The sequence below is a fragment of the Antechinus flavipes genome, chromosome 5 (assembly GCF_016432865.1).
Source record: "Antechinus flavipes isolate AdamAnt ecotype Samford, QLD, Australia chromosome 5, AdamAnt_v2, whole genome shotgun sequence".
NCBI classification, from domain to species: Eukaryota; Metazoa; Chordata; class Mammalia; order Dasyuromorphia; family Dasyuridae; genus Antechinus; species Antechinus flavipes.
In genome coordinates, this window is record NC_067402.1 from 264,165,184 (window position 1) to 264,187,069 (window position 21,886).

Below are 21,886 nucleotides of genomic sequence, written 5' to 3' on the forward strand. Positions count from 1 at the left end.
ATTCATTCATATAAAATTTTCTTCTTTTTAAAAAGGCAATATCACAATACTTTTTTTAAAAAGATTACTTTGGCAAATACAAAGTTATTAGCATTTTTGTGTCATTTGTTAAAATTATAGAATTTATGACATTTCAGTCGATTGATAAACATTTATTAAGCCCCTAATGGATGTCTGGTACTGTGTTAAGCCCCAGAAATACAAAACAAAAAAGACAAACTACTCTCAAAAAACTTAGAATTTAATGGAAGAGATAATATTCAAACATATATAGACAGAGAGAGAGAAGAAAGACAAAGAGAGGGATACAGATAGACAAACAGATGTTTAGCTATATATAATATTTATAATAACATATATCAGCATACACATATTTATACAAAACACACATGTATACACATATATGCATACATATATGTGTCAAACACTGTGTGTGTGTGTGTGTGTTAACATATGGAAGGCAATGGAATTAAGAAGTGTTGGGAAACACTTTGTGTAGAAGTAGAATTTTAGTTTGACTTAAAGGACACCTAGGAAGTCAGTAGGTGTAATTGAATGGGGAGAGCATTCCAGGCATGGAGCCAGACATTTATTAATAAATACTCCAACAGTCCCTGAATATCAAGATATTCTCTCTGTGCAATTCATTTTATTTTATCTTGCTTCAGGGTTCAACTCAATTCAGATTTCATCTTCTCTGAAAAGCCTTACTGGATCATATCCTTCCTTCCTTCCTTCTTCCCTCTAGACCCCAATAAAAGTTACTTAATTCCATCCTCTCCTAAAATTGCCTTTATTTTCCTTCACTTCACATATTCAATCGAATCTACTTCCAACCCATTTTGGGGGATTTTTGCTCTACTCACATGGCCACAAGTGCGATAGTTCAGGGTCTCATCACCTCTTTCATTTGTATTATTGCAATATATTCCTTAATGATGTCTCTGCTTCTGGTTTACTTACTAAAAAGCAAAGTAAATCCCTTTTCCCCTTAAATTCTAAACTCTAACAAGAAAAAAAATTTATATGATTTTTCTAGGAATCTATTGTTCCTATGTTCTGATTCCAGTAAGTGCTTTATATCACAAACATGATACATTAATATCAAACAGCAGCAGCGATTAGAAGAGTGCATATACATTTACACTCTTAGTCCCAAAGTAAATTTGAGTAGCATGGTATTTGAGAAATAGTATCAGAGGATCAGGAGATCATAGATTTGGAGATTGGAGCGCTTTAGTAAGAAAGAAATTTGAAGTGTAGAGGGGCTAATATTGGAGAGGTTGCAATAATTTAAAAAAAAGTTAAAGTAGAATAAAGATTTGGGTTAAATCATTAATTAAAATTTTCATTAATTAATGATTCATTAAATCATTAATAGAAATTCACAATTTACCAGAAAGGTCATTTAGTCATTTTATAGTTGAGGACACTAAACAATTTATAGCAATAGACCAGGAATTTGAATCAAGGTAGCTTTTGGTACCCACGTGTATATCTCATTACCTTCGTCATTAGGTTTGAGCTCACCTGCTTGGTTACCATATATGTGTGCATGTATTTTTAAAGGAAAAGTATACCTTCTAATATGAGGAAATTGGATTACTTTGTAACTGCTGTTCTTACAATATGATGTAACACATATATGATGAACACATATAGACTACATAAATGAGGATGATAAGCTTGGAACTGAATGATAGAGACCAATAATTAGCAGGGGTCCTCAAACTTTTTAAATAGGGGGCCAGTGCACTGTCCCTCACACTGTTGGAGGGCGGACTATAGTAAAACAAAAACTTTGTTTTGTGGGCCTTTAAATAAAGAAACTTCATAGCCCTGGGTGAAGGGGATAAATGTCCTCAGCTGCTGCATATGGCCCTTGGGCCATAATCTGAGGACTCCTGAATTAAGGTATCAAATCCATCAAAAACACATTTAGATGCACAATATACTCTTGAGACTGTGCTAGGTGCTTGAATGAGCTATAAATATAAAAAATGAAGCAGTCCTTGCCCTCAAGGAGCCTATGGAGGTGCTAGATGGTGAATGGGAGGTGATGCAAAATGTTCTGTTCTTCAGGTGTTTTGCAGTCATGTTTGACAAATTTTTGACCCATTTTTGTTTGTTTATTTTTGGCAAATATACTAGAGTGGTTTGCCATTTCCTCTCCAATTATCTATGTGTATAGTTATAACCATGTGAAGCCATTTTGGAAGCTTGGGGGTCCAAGGGGCAAAGTATTCTAAGTATGGTAGACAGTCTATGCAATATCTGTTACTGGGGCAGTCAACCTACATCATAGAGTTGTTGATACTCTTGACACTTGGGTATGAAAGTATTATTTTTCCCATTGTACCAATTCTCTACATGGAACCAACCAATAATATGGATTCTATTGTACATTGTACCTTTAAAAAACCCTAATTCATCCATCAATTATATGTTACCCATCCATCCAAAGTATAAAGTAGAAGACACAGATTAAAATGCCTGGAACTTGAATTGATTTATTATTTTGGTAGCCAAAGTGAGTTGTGCTTTCTTTAAAAATTCTATTCAGGGAAGGTTTGTAAACCAACACTTTAAAAAATGTAAATATGAATACATTATGATTTTTTGTGTGCCAAAACAATAATGATAGCGCTTTTTACATAGCCTATGTAAATAGATACATTCACAATTATGCTTACAATATGATAGTGGATATTAATTAGTAAACCTCCAGGGTTTGAATCAAAGCCAAAGACAATGATTGCTTCAGAAGTTAGCAAAAATAGAAAAAAATAAAAACAAAAATTCCCTTTTAAACTCAATCCATTCTCAAGATTTCAAAAGTTTAAGTTTAATGATCAAATGTTAGACAAACGTCTAGTCCAAATCTCAATATACAACAATTTGTGGAAATTGGGAGGAACTCAAAAGATGTTTTAGAAATTAGATTGAACATTGCAGGCAAAATATTATTATTATTATTTTTAAATTGTGGTAGGCAATTATTTCAACTGCATATTTGGTCTAAATGCATAGTGAATTAATTGTAAAGGGAAAGTCCACTTGACAATTAGATTTCCACTGTCTAGCTTTATACTAACAGGCCTTTGCCACATTATTTTTAGCTGTTACACAATTGAACCCCCTCTTTCCTTACACTCTTTTTAGATCTATTTATAATTCCCCAGCTGGATGGCAGAGCGTTCATAGACACAACGGAAAGTGGAAGGCTGGATTTCCCAGTACCGTACTGGGTTGCTGAAGAGGCTTACGCCTGAGTAAGAAGCCTTTTTGGTGTTGTACCCAGGAGGGCAGAAGTCATTGGTTCCCACAGTGGAAATGTTGTTGTTGTGGAGGTAGACCACCTGTAACATAGAAATATGGGAAATGGGTAAAGGATCTCAAAATTCATTCAAAGTAACAAATTTGCTTTAAAACAACTTTCTTTTTAAAACTGTAAATCATTTTCTTTAAAAAGAAATTGATTTTACTCAATATATCCTTTTTACCTGGTTTTTCATTCATGTCACTTGAATAAGCTCTTATTTCACAAAGGAAGAGTCAAGGATTGTTTTAGAGAAGTCAGAATAAAGACAGTTTCTGTTTGTAACACCTCTACATTGACAGTGTTTTACACATAATAAAGCTCTAATAAGTGTCTTTTTTAATTCATTCAAAAAACAGGTAAGTAATGAAAGATAAGTTGGAACCACTTAAAGTTAAAGCAACTTTAATTGTCCAACAGAGGAATTTATATTTTATCCTATGGGCAACAGGGAACAATTGCAGCTTCTTGAGCAGTTGAGTGACTGCTTTTCCCATTACATAATATGTAGCTTAACTATGTGGAAACAATCATAAGTTCTGGTTTTTTAATATTTAAATACTGGATAAAGACCACAGATTACATTAATGTGAGTCAAAAACTCACATTATGTATGTATGTAAACTGCTGTTTAACATTTACATTAGTCATTATTGAATATTGTGCAATTTTTATTGGTAACAGTCACAGCCAATCATATGGTAGAAGGATGGGTGGTAAGGCATTATTATATAACAAAGAAAAAAAAGAAAATGTGCATAATATGAAGAATCACAAAGTCTTTCAATTCCTGAAAAAAAAATTGCTCTGAATTACAAGGTTGGGATAAATATCCCAAGAAAACGATGGAATTATCAAATGATATAGTGAAAGGAATGTACTACTTGTCGTCAAAAAGACCTGTGTTCAAATCCTGTCTCACATACTAGCTATGTAACTCTAGGCAAGTTCCATAATCTCCCTCAGCTTCTGTTTCCTTATAATGCTTTCATGGGAAGCAAAACAACAAAAAAAAATGTAATATGTTTTATATACAAAGCTAATAGATTATAATAAATATAAATAAAAATGTATATAATATAAGGATTTATATATACATACATATGCATATATATAAAAAATGTTTCGAACCTTAAGGCATGGAATTAGGTATTTGCTTTTATTATAACAATAAAGTTTCAATATATTACTAATGAAAAACTATAATAATACCACATTTATTTAGGGTTCTAAGATTTTCAAAGTACTTTAAAGATATTATCTCATTTCATCCTCCTGACAGCCCTGAGAGGAAGGTGCTATTATTCTCTAAACTTTATAGATGCGGAAATTGAGATTCTGAACCCAACTTTGAGACAGAGAAGTTGCACTTTTGGCTCTGAGATAGTTTATCTTAATGCAAAATATAAAACCATGCAATCTGTTTATTCTTTTTGGAACATTTCACTCTAAAGTTAGGTAATGTTTCACAAAGTGGTGTTTATTTTAGTTTCAGATTTCTTTCTTTTTTTCTTTGAAAATTCATGCTTTTATATCCTCCTCCCCTTATCTCTGGGGGAGAAAAAAAAAACAAACATAGTCATGTGAGATTGATCAATGATTATCATATATCTGTTAATGTAAATGATATTTTATGGAGTTTTGTGGTTAAACAAATAACTTTACACTCACTATCTCATGTCATTTTCTTGGTTAAAATGACCAAAAAAACAAAAAGAACTTTAAAAAATGTTGGTCTAACCAGGTGGACTTGTTTCAACTTTAATATGGAAACAAGTATGTCCAACCACACAGCTGTCTCTAGAGGAAGCATGGAACAATGATCAGAAAGATATGGATTCAAATCCTGCCTCAAATACTTTTTAGCTGCATGACTCTGGAAAAGTCACTTCATATTTTTGTGAATCAGTCCCTTCCATCTCTATACCTATGATGTTTTGCTCCATGTGATATGATTGTTTCTTGGACTCCACTGAATTTGCAAAGAATAGTTTTATAATAAGGTTTCAATTTTTAGGCAGTCTGAGGGCATAGATGCTAAGACAGAAATATTCTAATGATTGACTACTAAAATGAATTCATGCTACTTTAAAAGCTAAAATTAGACTTTATGATAATTTTGCATAATAGAGAAATTTTTTTTACTGGACCACTTATAAATCTCTGTGCACAGACCTTAGAAGAATAGATTAAGAGCTGAAAGAAACTTAAGAGATCATACAATCCAACTATGACATTTTACTTTTAATTATTCCATTCTGATTTTTTGAGAAGCATGGTTCCCAGTTAATGGTAGAAGGATGGGTGGTAAGGCATTATTATATAACAAAGAAAAAAAAGAAAATGTGCATAATATGAAGAATCACAAAGTCTTTCAATTCCTGAAAAAAAAATTGCTCTGAATTACAAGGTTGGGATAAATATCCCAAGAAAACGATGGAATTATCAAATGATATAGTGAAAGGAATGTACTACTTGTCGTCAAAAAGACCTGTGTTCAAATCCTGTCTCACATACTAGCTATGTAACTCTAGGCAAGTTCCGTAATCTCCCTCAGCTTCTGTTTCCTTATAATGCTTTCATGGGAAGCAAAACAACAACAAAAAATGTAATATGTTTTATATATAAAGCTAATAGATTATAATAAATATAAATAAAAATGTATATAATATAAGGATTTATATATACATACATATGCATATATATAAAAAATGTTTCGAACCTTAAGGCATGGAATTAGGTATTTGCTTTTATTATAACAATAAAGTTTCAATATATTACTAATGAAAAACTATAATAATACCACATTTATTTAGGGTTCTAAGATTTTCAAAGTACTTTAAAGATATTATCTCATTTCATCCTCCTGACAGCCCTGAGAGGAAGGTGCTATTATTCTCTAAACTTTATAGATGCGGAAATTGAGATTCTGAACCCAACTTTGAGACAGAGAAGTTGCACTTTTGGCTCTGAGATAGTTTATCTTAATGCAAAATATAAAACCATGCAATCTGTTTATTCTTTTTGGAACATTTCACTCTAAAGTTAGGTAATGTTTCACAAAGTGGTGTTTATTTTAGTTTCAGATTTCTTTCTTTTTTTCTTTGAAAATTCATGCTTTTATATCCTCCTCCCCTTATCTCTGGGGGAGAAAAAAAAAACAAACATAGTCATGTGAGATTGATCAATGATTATCATATATCTGTTAATGTAAATGATATTTTATGGAGTTTTGTGGTTAAACAAATAACTTTACACTCACTATCTCATGTAATTTTCTTGGTTAAAATGACCAAAAAAACAAAAAGAACTTTAAAAAATGTTGGTCCAACCAGATGGACTTGTTTCAACTTTAATATGGAAACAAGTATGTCCAACCACACAGCTGTCTCTAGAGGAAGCATGGAACAATGATCAGAAAGATATGGATTGAAATCCTGCCTCAAATACTTTTTAGCTGCATGACTCTGGAAAAGTCACTTCATATTTTTGTGAATCAGTCCCTTCCATCTCTATACCTATGATGTTTTGCTCCATGTGATATGATTGTTTCTTGGACTCCACTGAATTTGCAAAGAATAGTTTTATAATAAGGTTTCAATTTTTAGGCAGTCTGAGGGCATAGATGCTAAGACAGAAATATTCTAATGATTGACTACTAAATGAATTTATGCTACTTTAAAAGCTAAAATTAGACTTTATGATAATTTTGCATAATAGAGAAATTTTTTTACTGGACCACTTATAAATCTCTGTGCACAGACCTTAGAAGAATAGATTAAGAGCTGAAAGAAACTTAAGAGATCATACAATCCAACTTTGACATTTTACTTTTAATTATTCCATTCTGATTTTTTGAGAGGCATGGTTCCTAGTTAATGTTAGAATCATAGTGTTGAGAATAAACAGAACAAGACTGGTTTTCTAATCAGTTCTCCAGTTCCACTGTGATCATAGACTTAGAACTGAAACTTTGAGGTCATCTAGGCTAAATCCTTCATTTTACAATTGTGGAAATTGAGGCCCAAGGAAGGGAATTCAAGGTCATATGAATAATAAGTGACAGAACCATCATTGTCTACTAAATTCCTTAACTCCAAATCCAGTTTACATTTCACTCATTTTCTTACTCTGTTCCAATACCATTGAATCACTTAAATTGTGTCTTCCCATAATTTTTGACAAGTACAACTTGAATTTACAGTAACGAAGCTGGTTATGTTATTCTATTCATATTAGTCTCCTTCTAATTCAGCAATTTGCTTCATAGCTGTCAAATGCTGGAGAAATTAAAAGTATTCATTGATATTATGTTCCAAGGTTCATTTATGTCATTAGTGACCTGACTTTTCACTTAAAACTAACCTACAATTCATGAGCTTTCAGGGATATACTTAAAACCTACTCAAATTGGCTAATGGGAACCACTTGTTACTAGTCCCTTCTTCCCAGGCCTTTTGTGAAGATCAAATGAAATATTTGTAAAGTACTTAGCATAGTGACTCACCGCCCCAAAAAAATCTTAATAAATGCTTTTTTTAAAAAAGCATTATGAACACTTATACTCCTGAAAATGGCAAATGCTGCAAATCAAGGCTTGATTTATTGTTTTGTTGATGTCTATATACAAGAAGGTAATGGAAGAAATGTTAATAATGCTGATTAAATTTAAATTATGTCATGTAGTTTTTTCTCGTTATTACAACTTTTATAAGCCTCCCCTCTCCCAACTCCTCAACTTTAAGTCTCCAAGCAGGATTATGAGAGTAAATTTCATATTTAAGATTTATTACTTAGAAGATTTTTAATATACTTTTTGTTAATTGTGATATGTTTTATGTTATATGTATGTCTCTGTATGTAGACTGGCTCAGACCTACAAAACCAGTGATTTTATTAGTAGGGAGAAATCTCACTGATACTCACTGACAACTTTGGGGTAATTTATGACCTTAAAGGATTACCCAGAACATAAAATGTAATGAAACTTTCCCATTGTCACATAACAAAGATGTCTCAGAGTTAGGACTTGAATAAAGGTATGCTTTGATTCCAAAGTTAGCTCATTGTACACTATGATGATCTGTCTCTCAAATCTTTTTTTATTCCTCTTCAATATACCTTCTACCAAAAAAATATTGAATTAAATGCCTTTAACTATAAGGATTGTCCTATACAATCTTTCATAAGGATTTATCTGCAAGTACACTATACACCTGAATCCAGGTGTAATCACATTACCTGAATATATTTATGCTCTGCCAGGCCTCCAGGCACTTTGAGGAGCTTGTTATTGTCCAAGTGAAGCTCTCTCAGGCGGGGTGTATTGGCCAAAGATCCATTGTCCACTGCTGAGATGCTGTTGAAACTAAGACCCAATCTGCAAAAGAAAATGATAGTGAATGAATAATAAACGTCAGTGCTTTTCTCATAGTTATAGCTTGCTCAGTCAAATTTGTATGGATGAAAAGAATAGTTTTTTAAAGATATAATTCAATCGGTAAATAACTCAAGAAGCATCTCATTCTTTCATTGATTGCTTCTATCTCTGTAAATCAGCTTGATATATTTACTTTAGCATTATATCTAGAGGAGGAAAAATGAGAGCCAATGTTCTAATGTAGCAAGAGTTAGGAGAGTGAGCATACGTGTGCAAAGGACAATCTTCATGGAACTTCATCTATTTACAGACAGACAGCCTTTTACTTTTCTTTCCTAATGCTTTTTTTTCTTAATTATCTAGAACAAAGACCCTCCCCTCTTTTGATTCAACTTCCAATCTAGGAAGGAATTCTTAACCTATTGAGATTTTCTCTGAATAATATCTTTAAATGCATAAAATAAAGTACATAGGATTATAAAGGAAGCCTATTAAATTAGTCTAAAAAGGGATTTTTTTTCTCATCCAAATTCAAAGATCTTCTCAAATATTTTTGCAGACTCTGCTAGTATACATGGACCACAGATTAAGAAGCCCTAATGGGATATAATAGTGGGATAGTGGTAAAAACAAACAAAAAACAAAAAAAAAAAAACTGAATTTTTTAGCCCAGAAGATCTGAGATCAAATCCTAGCTCTGCTCTTTGGGTTGTATGATTTTAGACATATCACTCCCCTGCAATTTCCTCATCAGTAAAATATGAGTCCATTTCAACTCTGAACCTTATAATGTATGTCTCTGATTTTCCCTAAGAAAAGCATATCTCTTGCTTCTTCAACACATTGCTTATTTCTGCCATCCCTCATGCTTCACTTCAATGTAATCCAACTTTCCTCTTCCTTAGTTGCCTTTTCATTAAAAATAAATGTTTTGACTCTTCTAATTCTAGGGTTGTGAGATCCCTGTGCCTCAGTTTCTTTATTTAGAAACTTGGGGATTTGGAATAATGGAGACAGAGGTGTCAATTTCTCAATTTATATCCTCTCTGAGACTCTGTAAGATGAGAGAGTAATATGCTATCTGACATCTCTTTGAAGTTTAGAGCTATAAATTCTCCCTGCTTCTTCCTTATTTCTAAAGTATGGAGGCATGGTGGCTTAAATAGCTTCCAATGTCCCTTCTCTCTTTAAATGAAGAGTTCTTCATCTTTTTACATTCCAATACAGTACAATCTCCTTAAAAGTATCACTATCTTTTGCCTCCTTTTGTATCCCCAGTACTTGACACACTACCAGTTACAGTGGTTCCCAAAGTATGGTCTAGAGAATCCTGGGGACCCCTGAAACCCTTTTAGAGGTCTACAAATTCGAAAACAGTTTTTATTTCCAATATGATAAATGTCTATAAATATAACCCAGATAAACAAAAATGCTTTGGAGAGATCCTCAATAACTTTTAATAGGATAAAGATACTGAAAACAAAAGTTTGAGAACCACTGAGAACATAGTAGGTGATTAATAAATGTTAATTGACTTAACCTTTTGGCAGTGTAATGAAGCCTACAAAACCCTTCTCAGAAAGAAAAAAAAAAGGTTTTAAATGCACAAAATCAAATATTTAGGATCACAAAAGAAAACAATTCTATTGAAGTAGTTATAAATATATTATAGAATACACATGTGCATACATATATACATAAATGCAATATATATATGCATGTGAATCTATATATTCATGGATCACAGCTTAAGAACTCCTACTCTAGAGCTACTTGCATCCTTTATTTTACAAATTAGGAGCACCAAAATGTTGAATGCAGTTGCTCTGGACCACACAATTAGGGGCAGTATTATTACAATTCAGCAAATGGAATTCAAGTATCTAATTAGAGAACATGTAGGATCAAGGCATTTCTTTGAGCTCTTACCCTCCTCACTAATTTTATTTATCCATTTCTGGCTTATTTATTGAACATAATCAATACTCAAGAGTAAATCTTAAAAACAAATTAAAAAACCCTCTATATTAAGTAATTTGAGAGATAAGAAACATTTATTTCTTTTGTTATTATGAACTTAATATTTAACCAAAATCAATGTTAAAGTAACTACTTTTGAAGAAGCTATAGTCATGTCATGTATAATTTTACCCTGTTGGAAACTATGTAATTTATTATTATTTGTTCTCTTAAGGATAATTCTATGAAAACTAAATAGACTCGGCTCAACTGCCTGCTTTTTTCCACAGCTAGAGGGACCTAGTCAGCAAGGAAAAGTTAGCAAAACAGATTGGTTCTGAAAAATAATTTTTGTGTATACTCAGAATAGTACAAGAATAGGTTTGGAGAACCAGTGCCCCTAGTGGACAAGACCATCATCACAACATGTGATGAGGTATGGAGATCTATTCTCCATCAGCTACTGAGTCATTTGCTGTTGATTCTTGATAGCCAAGTAGCAGAAACTTCAGAGTTTACCCAGCTTATCTGAAGCATGTTCCTCGAAGATTGGCACATGCTTCAAAGCTCTTTAGCTCTCTTAAGATTTATATACTGAAGAGGAAGACAGAGCTAATTTCGTGTAATATACTTTTTTTTTCTCTTTGGAGAATTTTTAGTAGAATCCTTGAAGGATCAGAGGGTACTATTTGAATGCAATTCAAACAGGATTTTTTGTCATTTTCCCATAATTAGTTTATTTTTATCAGATTCCAATGTTATAAGAGCATTTGCCCCTCATGAAATGTCTATTGACATTTTAAATACCAGGAGCTTCCCCCCAAAGTCTTTATACTACTGTTTTTTTTGTTTTTTGTTTTTTTACTAATTTACTAAAATAATGCTATTTTTTCCCATTCTTGTTCCCTATGGATTCTCATTCTGATTTTTAAAAATCTATTTTTAAGACCTTCAATTTGGGTTCAGAATGCAATAAATATGTGAAATGCATTACCTCACTATCTTTTTCTATGCTCTACATATATTCACCACACTTTAGAGGTAGAAAAAGGCAATTAGATGGTGTGGTGGATAAAGTGCCAGGCTTAGAATCTGGAAGACTCATCTTTCTGATTTCAAAATCTGGTCTCATATACATCCTAGCTGTGTGAATCTGCGCAGATCACTAAACCCTTTTGCCTCAGTTTCCTCATCAGTAAAATGAGCAGTAGTAAAAAAATGTCAAACTGCTTCAGTGTCTTTGACATGAAAAACCCAAATGGGATCACAAAGAGTCAGATGTAACTGAACAAGTCACACAAAATCAGAGTTAGAAGGGAGCCATCAAATCAAACCCATGTATGGAAAAATAAATAAAAGGTATTCCCATGCAACATAATAAACAAATGCTTGAAGTGTTTTCTTTTTGAAATATTTTGAAGTTGTTTGTTTTAGTAAATTAGTAGTACATCAAAGGTTTATAGATTCATAGCTTCTTAGAGTTGGAAAAGACAAGAGGGATGATATAGTCTATTTTTACAGATGGGCAAAATGAGGCCTATGGAGAATAAATGACTTTTCTGAACTCACACAGATAGCAGACAATGCAAATCCTCTGAATCCTACTTGTGTACCCTTTCTCTACTTGGATACAAAATAGATTTACCCAAATGTTGATCTTTTTTTAGAAATTAATACATGCTTCGTTATATTCTTCCAATAAATAGTTTCCTCTTGTTTAGATTTTTTAAAAACGCAAAAAAGATTAGATACTTAGAATCATAGTTCTTGAACTAGAAAAGGCATTGGAGGTTTTTTAATTCAATCTTTTTATTTTACAGTTGAGATAACTGAGGCTCAAGAAAATTAAATGTTCATAGTTTAAGAGCTGTGATCTTAATCACGATCCTTTCACTCTGGGCTTTTACAATCTTCTACAATATTTTAAATACTTCAAAATGTTTTTTTGTAATTCACAAATTGATATATTTATATATACACATGTGTATATAATATATATGCATGTGTATGCATATGTTTATATGGGTTTGTACCTATATATATTCATGTGTATATATAATATACATGCATATAATATATATGTACATGTATATGTACACACATTGCACTTATAAGAAGTAAACAATAATTATTATTACTTAGTCAAGCTGTTGAGTCCTTTTAGACTAGCTGCTTCGACTTTTGTGATTTTGTTGCCATCAAGATGGAGTTCAGTGAGAGAGACTGGAAGACCTGAAAAATGAAAACAGAGGATACGAAAATAGCAGATAAACATTCTAATTATAAATGGACAGACATAATGAAGAGGTTTGCTGCCAATTTTCTGAAATGTATGGTTGTCTAGAATTTACATGGAAAATATTGTAATAGATGTGGGCTTTAATCTTCCCCTCTTCATTCTCCCCATCTCTAATTGAAGCTTTGCTGATTTGGAGCACAGCTTTTCTTCTCAGTACTTTCCCCTGGAATTGACTGTTAGTAAAATCAAGAACCTATGTTTATGGTGTCGTTGACTCTTGTCCTGGAAATTATTACAGAACTACACACACACAACAGAGACACAAGCCTGAATTGACTAATAGCCTGAGCCATGGTCGCTTGGCTCATTGAGGTTACTCTTTGGAAAAAGAAGAAAACCACTAAAAATGTTCAGCCATAGTGAGCCCATAGTTTAAGAATGATTTTTGAGGCAAATTATTGCTTTGCTGATGCGTTCACCAATTTTACAAAATGGAGAAGATTCATTGAGGAAAATAATTAATTACTAACAAGGATATATTTCACCAACGTTGACTTTGACTGTGTCTAAAAAGTGGAATATTTCTGAGATATGGACACATGGAAAGCAGTTCAACCAATAATTTTCCTAGGATATATTAAAACTTGCTGGGTACTGGGAACATAAATATGAAAATATTACATTGTAAGTTTGAGAGTTGCCATTGATTATGACATTCTTTGTATTTATTTATATAATCCAGAACCTAACACATAATAGACACTTAATGGAGCAGCTAGTTGGTGCAGTGGATAGAGCACCAGCCCCAAAGTCAGGAGAACCTGCATTCAAATCTGATCTCAGACACTTAACACTTCCTAACTGTGTGACTCTGGGTAAATCACTTAACCTCAATTTCTTCAGCAAAAAAAAAAAAAAAAAAAAAAAGATAATAGTTAATAATTGATTGTTGATTGATTGAGATATTCCTACCCTTCAGGGAGCTTATATCTTACTATAGTCTTGGGATATGCAAAGCTCAGTAGACATAGCTGAATATATATATTATATATATATATATATATATATATACACAAAGATAAGTGTATACAATATGATATATACCTATATATGTATACATAAATACATATCTTTTATATGTGTCTATATATATATGTTTATATATATATTTTTTAAACAGAAAATAATATCAGGATTATTATCAGGTTTATTATTAAAATCAAAATTAGGTCATGTGTAAGAGATTATATGAGAGTTGAGCTTTAAGTGTCACAGAAAATTGAAGTGGTAAAGGTAAATAGAAAATATCCCAAGTATGAGGGACAAAGACATTGAAGGTATTAAATGAAATGTTAAAGACCAATGATTAGGCCATTTTGGTTGAAACAAAAGATGTACAGGGAGCATCATACGTAATGAGTTTAATACATATCAGGAATGCTTACATTAATGAGAAATTTTCTTCTTAAAGAAAAATTTAGGGCCATTTATTTAAGTTACCTGCCATATGTAGCTCTCATGGGAAGGTTAATTTAAATATAACCAAGGATATGTTCACAAAAATAATACAAATTTGAAGGTTATTGCTTTTATTTTCTTTGCCCATCTGAAAGCACTGTTCTTTCATCCTCATATTGTTCCAGTTACTCTAATAACATCAGCTAGAAAGGAAATAGTTGGTAAGTTACACTACACAAGTAACACCCTGATTGGCTCAAGCTTTTGTTTAGCCACTGTCCATAAAAGTTCAAAATTGGAAAATTGCAAGATTGCTTTGGTCTGGAAACTTTATTAAATTGCATCAACTCCTGTCAATCTGTCTGTAGTCAATGTGACCACTTGGTACCAAGATGATTTCAGAGGTTTTTAGTTGCTTCTGGAAATTCTTAATTTGCATCTAATAATACCTTTTTGCTTGAGTTTGGCAACTTTTTGGATGACTTTTGAACCCCACCACTACTTTAATAGTTTTTTTTGGTTCATTCATAGGGATAAACATATGAAAGAGATGCTAGTACATACTTTGTTTCCTCCAATATACATTTTTTTTGGGGGGGGAACTCTACAATGCAAGTAGAGTTGATAATAATCACTACAAAGAAGGACCTTATCCCACATAGTGTCTCATTTTTTGAAGACATTTCCAAATTGACAAATGGGGACAAGAGATAGATAATGGATCTGTAAATAAGGAAATTCCTTTTCTCAGTACAGGTCAGCACTTTCTAAATTAGAATTAATTAAAACACTGATATATTAAATGACTTGCTTCAGGTCTCATAGATAGCATGTTCAGCTGGAAGGACTTTAATTTGGATCGTTATGTCTCTGAACATGTGATAGAGATATGTAAGTTCAGGGGCTATCTCAAGAGAAGGAACTGGGTTTTTTTTGTTTTTTTTTTTTTGGTCTTTGTTTCTAATACATAGCACAGAGTATGGCATGAAATAGACATAGAATGAATGTTGATTGATTGAGTTTGATAGTTTATAAGTGACCTTGAGCTGTCAATGTAGGTTTTATCACTGAATCAGCTACACCCAGCGAAAGAACTCTGGGAGATGACTAAGAACCATTATATTGAATTCCCAACCCCTATGTTTTTGCCTGCCTACATTTTTTATTTCCTTCACAGGCTAATTGTACAATATCTCAGAGTCCGATTCTTTTTGTACAACAAAATAATAGTTTGGTCAGGTAAACTTATTTTGTATTTAATTTATACTTTAATATATTTAACATGTATTGGTCATCCTGCCATCTAGGGGAGGGGGTGGGGGAAAGGAGGAGAAAAATTGGAACAAAAGGTTTGCAATTGTCAATGCTGTAAAATTACCCATGCATGTAACTTGTAAATAAAAAGCTATTTTAAAAAATGTAGGTTCTATCAAGCTGAAAAGACTTGGGTTGAGTGATGAACCTTCTATTTATAGGAATCAAACATTCCTGTCACCAAGTTTGCTCGTGGAGACCAGCCCCTAATTTATTATTGTTTATCTTTTTTTTTTTCCTTTAATTTATCAAGGGGTTGAGATCTTTATTACTTGAAGTAGGACCCAACCCACTGAACTTACATATCCTTCTATTATCAGAGATCTCATAAATTCTACAATTCTCAAAACATTCTAGTCAGTTATGTACTTTGAAATTCTTACCTCGAGGGATAGAAGTTATATTTGTATCTGAAATTCTGATATAGGAGAGTTTCTTCATTCCACCAAAGGTGCCAGGATCTATTCCTGTACTCTTGAGAGGATTGGTGCCCAGTTCTGTGAAAATAACACAGAAGATTTTGGTAGATGTTTTGTGGATATTAAATGGCAAAACTTCCTATATTTAAAAATCCCAAGGAGAATGAACTCAAAATTCCTCTCACCAATTTCTAGTTGACCAAAACAAATGAGAGACTTAGAAAGTTGCCAGTTATTTCTCCTCCTCCCTGGAGTAGTCAAATAAAACAACTGGAATTCTCTGCACTTGGCAATCCATGCTCATGGACCTCCCAGGAAATTCTCTAAGGCTTTGCCCACAGGAGGCAAGTGTTGTCCAAGCACACCTTATGGTACGGCCAAATTGAATTAACATTTGTATAATTTGGCAGCTTTCCCATGATGTTAGAGTTTACAATCTCATTAACAATTTGGGAAGTGAGTATCAAAGGCCATTAAAATAATATAAGGCTTCATAGAAATTGACTCAAAGATTAATCAGGGCTAGGAAAGGGGAGTTTGCTCAAAAAGCCCCCTACACCATAGCCAAGGAGGCTAGCTTTAAGCAAATATCTAACACAAGAATTTTATAGTGCACCAAATCAGCCCCATGTTAAACAAATAATGTCACCTCTGTATATGACTGAATTCCTTTCTTAGATGTTGCTAAAATACAGCCTTGACCTCAGAATTTCTCCAACTCAGATTCCCATGAAAACAGAAAAGAAAAAAGAAATTGTTGCCCTTTTCTTTCCCTGAGGACTGACTAATTTTTTGGAAGCCCACAGACCAATGGATCATAGCCCTTTTTCATGTTTCTAGCCTATGTTCAGAAGTAGCATAAAGGAGAGGATGGTGGCTACAGAATCACAGATTGGGTTTAAACCCTGTCTTTGTTGTTAATGACTTCTCGTATGAGAGCAACTCACTTCACATCACTGGAGTTGTTTTTCTCAGATGTAAAATGAGCCAATGAAATCAAATAATCCTTTTTCATCCTAGAGACATGATTGTCTCTTGCTCTTGCTCTCACTCTCTTTCTCTACTCTCTTGCTTTCGTTCTCCCTAGCTTTCTCTCTCTCTTTTTGTCTTCCCTTCTTTCTTTGTTTTTCTTTCTTTCTTTCTTTGCTTCTTTCTCTCTCTCTCTCTTTCTCTTCTCTTCTCTTCTCTTCTCTTCTCTTCTCTTCTCTTCTCTTCTCTCTCTCTCTCTCCTTTCTCTCCTTTCTCTCTGTCTCTGTTCCTTTCTTGTTCTAATTCTCTTTTCTTTTCTCTGTCTATCTCTGTGTGTGTTTTTCTCTGTCTGACTGTCTGTCTCTATCTCTTCTTTTTCTTTTTGTTTCCATCTCTGTCCCTGTCTGTCTCGCTGTCTCTATCATTATCTCTATGTCTCTCTTTTTTCTGTCTCTCTGTCTCTGTCTCTTTCTCTTCTTCCTATATAACACATCAGAGTTTACAAAGCATTTTCTTAAGCCTTTGAAGAAAACAATGCAAATATTATCCCTATTTTCCAGGTAAAGAATCCAAGACTGCTTGAGGAAGCAATTTGATTGCCACCATATAGCCAGAATAATTGTCAGAACCAGAATCTAAAACACAGATACTTTTATTCCAACCACCCAGTCTCTAGACAAAGACCCTAATGCATTTTCTCATGTTATGCTTATAGAGCTGAAAGAAGCCCAGTTCCACAGGATTCAGGGATCCTAGAAATCATATAGACCACTATTCACCATCCCAAATATTTCACAGATAAGGAGACTGAAGGGCGAAAGGATAGGTTATGGTGACTGTATCTCCAGTACCTATAACAATCATCTGGTTGAGCCCATTAAAGACAGCTGGCTTCAGTTTAGTGATCTCATTCTCATGGGCCCGCAGCTCCTGGAGACTCTTGGGCATGTTGATGGGCAGTTCCTTTAGCTGATTCTTGGACAGGTACAGTCTCTCCAGTTTTCCCAGAGGAGCAAAGGCTCCAGGGCTGATTTTGCTGATTTTGTTGTTAACCAGAATCAAAGCCTGTAAAAAAAAAAATCAATATCATCTCCAAGGTTATCCACACCCCCTTGAGCAGTAATGTAGTTTTATTTTGTTCAATTCCACAAGCATTTATCAAGTGCCCATTACCAATAAGTGCCAGGTAAGAGGTTATTGTTGTTGTTGAGTTGTTTCATTATGTCTAACTCTCCATGATTTGATTAAGGGTTTTCTTGGCAAAGTTTAGGTTACCATTGCTTTCTCCAATTCATTTTAAAGAAGAAAAAACAGGCAAAAAGAGCTAAGTGATTTGCTCTGGATCACACATCTAGTAAAGTATCTGAGGGTGGATTTGAACTCAAATTCTACTGACTTAGAGCCACAGTGCTCTATCTGCTGTGACAACAAGCTGCCTAGGCAAGAAGTAATGTCATATGAATGTAAAGAACTGATCCAGGACTAAGAAAAATTTAAGTTAAAGTCCTGCATTTCACACATACTGGTTCCATAATCCTGAGCAAGTGACCCTTTGAGACAATTCTCTAAAGTGACCGTGTGCCCAACAGATGCCAATAATTCTGGGAAGGAAGGAAGGAAAGAAAGAAGGAAGGGAGAGAGAAAAGGAGGGAGGGAGGGAGGGAGAGAGGAAGGAAGGAAGAAAGGAAGGAAGGAAGGAAGAAAGGAAGGAAGGAGGGAGGAAGGAAGGAAGGAAGGAAGGAAGGAAGGAAGGAAGGAAGGAAGGAAGGAAGGAAGGAAGGAAGAAGGAAGGAAGGAAGGAAGGAAGGAAGGAAGGAGGAAGGAAGGAAGGAAGGAGAGAAGGAAGGAAGGAAGGAAGGAAGGAAGGAAGGAAGGAAGGAAGGAAGGAAGGAAGGAAAGAAGAAAAGGAGGAAAGGAGGGAGGTAGGGAGGAAGAAAAAGAGAAAAAGAGGAAGGGAGGGAAGAAGGAGAGAGAAAGGAAGGGAACAAGGAAAAGGAAGGGAAGGAAGGAGGGAGTGGAGAGAGGCCACATAGTTAATAATATTCTGTGGCAAGTTTTGAAACCATGCTTTCTCACTTCACATACAGAGCACTATCCATTATAAATCCCTGCCTCAGATATCTCAGGTCCCCAAAAGAAAATGTAATTATTAAAGTTTCAACCCCTAGTTGCACAACTAGCAAGTGCCCAGTGCAAGGGCTCCAAATTTGACCCCATCCCTTCTCTGCCTGCCTTTAAGTCTGTATATCACAAGTCAAATCAAATGTCATCTTCATTTTTCTGTTGAAGAAATAGTCCCAGGGAAGATAAATAACTTATTCAAGATCAAGGTAGAAAGATTCAGAAATGAGATTTGAACTCAGGACTCCTGACTCCACTGCCACTCATACTCATTTTTAAAATTATTCATTATGGTCAAAATATTTTATTGTTTTGTTTTGGTTGGTTTCTTGTTTTTCCTCTTGACCCATTAAATCATCAGCAGCAGATCATACTATTTAGAGCTTCAAAGGAGCTAAATTTCTTCCACTACACACACAGATATATGCATATCTAATTTTACAGATGAGAAAATTGAGGCCCTGATTAAGTGACTTTCCCCAAATCCACACAGATGCTTGTAGGAGTTGGATTCAAATCCTAAACTTTCTTGAAAGCATTTTTTCTAGATATCTCCCTCTTTTTTTATCACACTCCTTGAATCATAATCTTGTTTTCACTACTTGTAATCTTAGACAAAGTTAATCTTTTTTGGACCTCATTCCTTTCACCTATAAAATGAGTAGGGCCTCTAGAATCCCTTTCAACTTTTAATTTTTGAATCTATAAAATTAATTCCTGTATACCACCTTCTTTAAATTAGATTTTAATCTCCTTGAGGGTAGGAAGTCTGCCTATTTCATCTCTACATAACTGAAAAAAAATATGCTATCTAAAAGATGCCTGAAAAATGCGGTTCTCTTGCCCAAACTATCTACAACTCCTCATTTTTAAGGTAAAATACTAACTCCTCACTTTGGCATCTGAACTCTCAAAAACCTAACTCTGCTGTACCTTCAGAGACTTAATGAACAGCATATGTCTTTAGGGATTCGTTTTTCAAGCCAAATTGATCTATTTATCCCTCAAAGTTTACGCTCAGTCACCCACTTCATAGAATATGATCTTTTCTCAACTATTATATAGTTATGCAGTTTTTTATAATTTTGAAGTTTTCATGTGTATTTTCCTAAAGGAAATTTTTCTTTATTATTATTATTTAATATTTTCCCTGGTTACATTCAAAACAAAAACATTTACATTTGTTTTCAAAATTTTTGAGTTCTAGGTTCTCTCCAATTTCCACACCCACAATTAAGAAAACACTTATGAAGTTATGCAAAACAAAGAAGTATTTCTTGATCATGTTAGCTGTTAGAATCTTATCTTTCCTATTGTGGGTATCATGTATATACTTAATTCTTTATATGCCAAATACTCATACTCACTAGAACCAGTGACTATTTCCCTTTGTCTTTATAGCTTCTTTACTTAGTACAGTTTCTTTAACTAAATAAATTTGAAATAAATTAATAAATAAAATAAAGTTTATTGAAATGGTTTCAATTGGATCGGATTGGTGATTTCAACATAAAACTACAAAGATGTCAAATGAACCTTTTAATGACTTATAAACTAGTCCCTTTACTACAAAGCTTCTTAAACTTTTTCCATTCACAGTCCCTTTAAGTTAAGAAATTTTTTATTTTACCTTGGGTATATAGGTATGTGCAATAGGTATAAGAACCAAACATTTACTAATAATAAATCATAATTTTATAATCTTGACTTTCAGTTATGTGACCATATGCGGTTTCAACACAATTTAAAAGGTTTTGCTTAACTAGAATATATATTACATTCATTAAATGATTTTTTAAACTAGGGTCCTCTTTTTTCTTTTTTGCATCTATTCAAATTGGGGTTTTTGCAGCTAAAACTATGGAACACATTTGTGTAGTCACTATGGCGGATGGGTCAATGAATGAAAGAGCTGCTACCCACTTTATGAATGGTTAAAAAACTTAACAATCCTCTTTTTTTTCTGATAGATACTTTGAAGTACCAAGAAAAAAGGCTAGATCACAGAGATGATAGCTGCTAAAAACAAACAAAAAAGCTATTTAAAAGCATGCTTGGAAATGAAAAGAACATGTCATTAGGGACTCCCACTTTAAAGAGAACAGCAAGCAAGTGGGATAACCCTCATATTATAAAATTGGATGTATGCAATTTAAACAAATTATTCAAATTATACTTAAACATAAAAACCTGGTATTAAGGAAAGAGCATTTTCCACCCATTAAAAAGTTGCTATAGCAAGAAACTTAGGGAAAATGTATCATGTTTTTCAGCATTTTGAGGTTGCTACATTTCACAGATTTAGGGACAAAGGAACCTCTAAGACCATCTAGTCCAATCTCCTCATTTTATAATAAAAAGGAAACTGAGGCACAAAATTGGCTAAAGTCTCTTAACTAAAGTCATAAGAATAGCAAATGACAGAATTCAAGGTCCTCTGATACCAAATCCAATGTTCTTTTTACTGCTCTATAAAGGGGATATTAGAATGAAAAAGGACCATTTTGCAATACATAAGTGGCAGAGGTAAAATGCAAAGTCAAGTAACTGACAAATAATCAGAGGATTTGAAAGTTGGAAGAAGCCTAAACAATCAAGTTCACCAAAAGGAATCCTCATTACATGTCTCAGATGTTATCTCACAATCTCCAAGGAAAGATATTCCCAGTCTCTCAAGGCAGGTCATTCATTGCAGAGAGTTCTAATTG

General features: G+C 33.5%; 1 protein-coding gene across 2 annotated transcripts in view; it reads right to left on the reverse strand.

Annotated features, from left to right (window-relative positions):
* Nucleotides 1–2,490: 2,490 nt before the first annotated feature.
* DCN (decorin) overlaps nucleotides 2,491–21,886 on the reverse strand; it is a 50,326-nt gene continuing 30,930 nt past the window's right edge. For both annotated transcript variants that reach the window (XM_051962807.1, XM_051962808.1), the window contains exons 4-8: nucleotides 17,909–18,122; nucleotides 16,053–16,166; nucleotides 12,797–12,890; nucleotides 8,561–8,699; nucleotides 2,491–3,359 (exon numbers count right to left, since the gene is read on the reverse strand). In XM_051962807.1, the coding sequence (XP_051818767.1) occupies nucleotides 3,165–3,359; nucleotides 8,561–8,699; nucleotides 12,797–12,890; nucleotides 16,053–16,166; nucleotides 17,909–18,122 (756 nt within the window). In that variant the 3' untranslated portion in view covers nucleotides 2,491–3,164. The remainder of the gene's footprint in view (nucleotides 3,360–8,560; nucleotides 8,700–12,796; nucleotides 12,891–16,052; nucleotides 16,167–17,908; nucleotides 18,123–21,886) is intronic.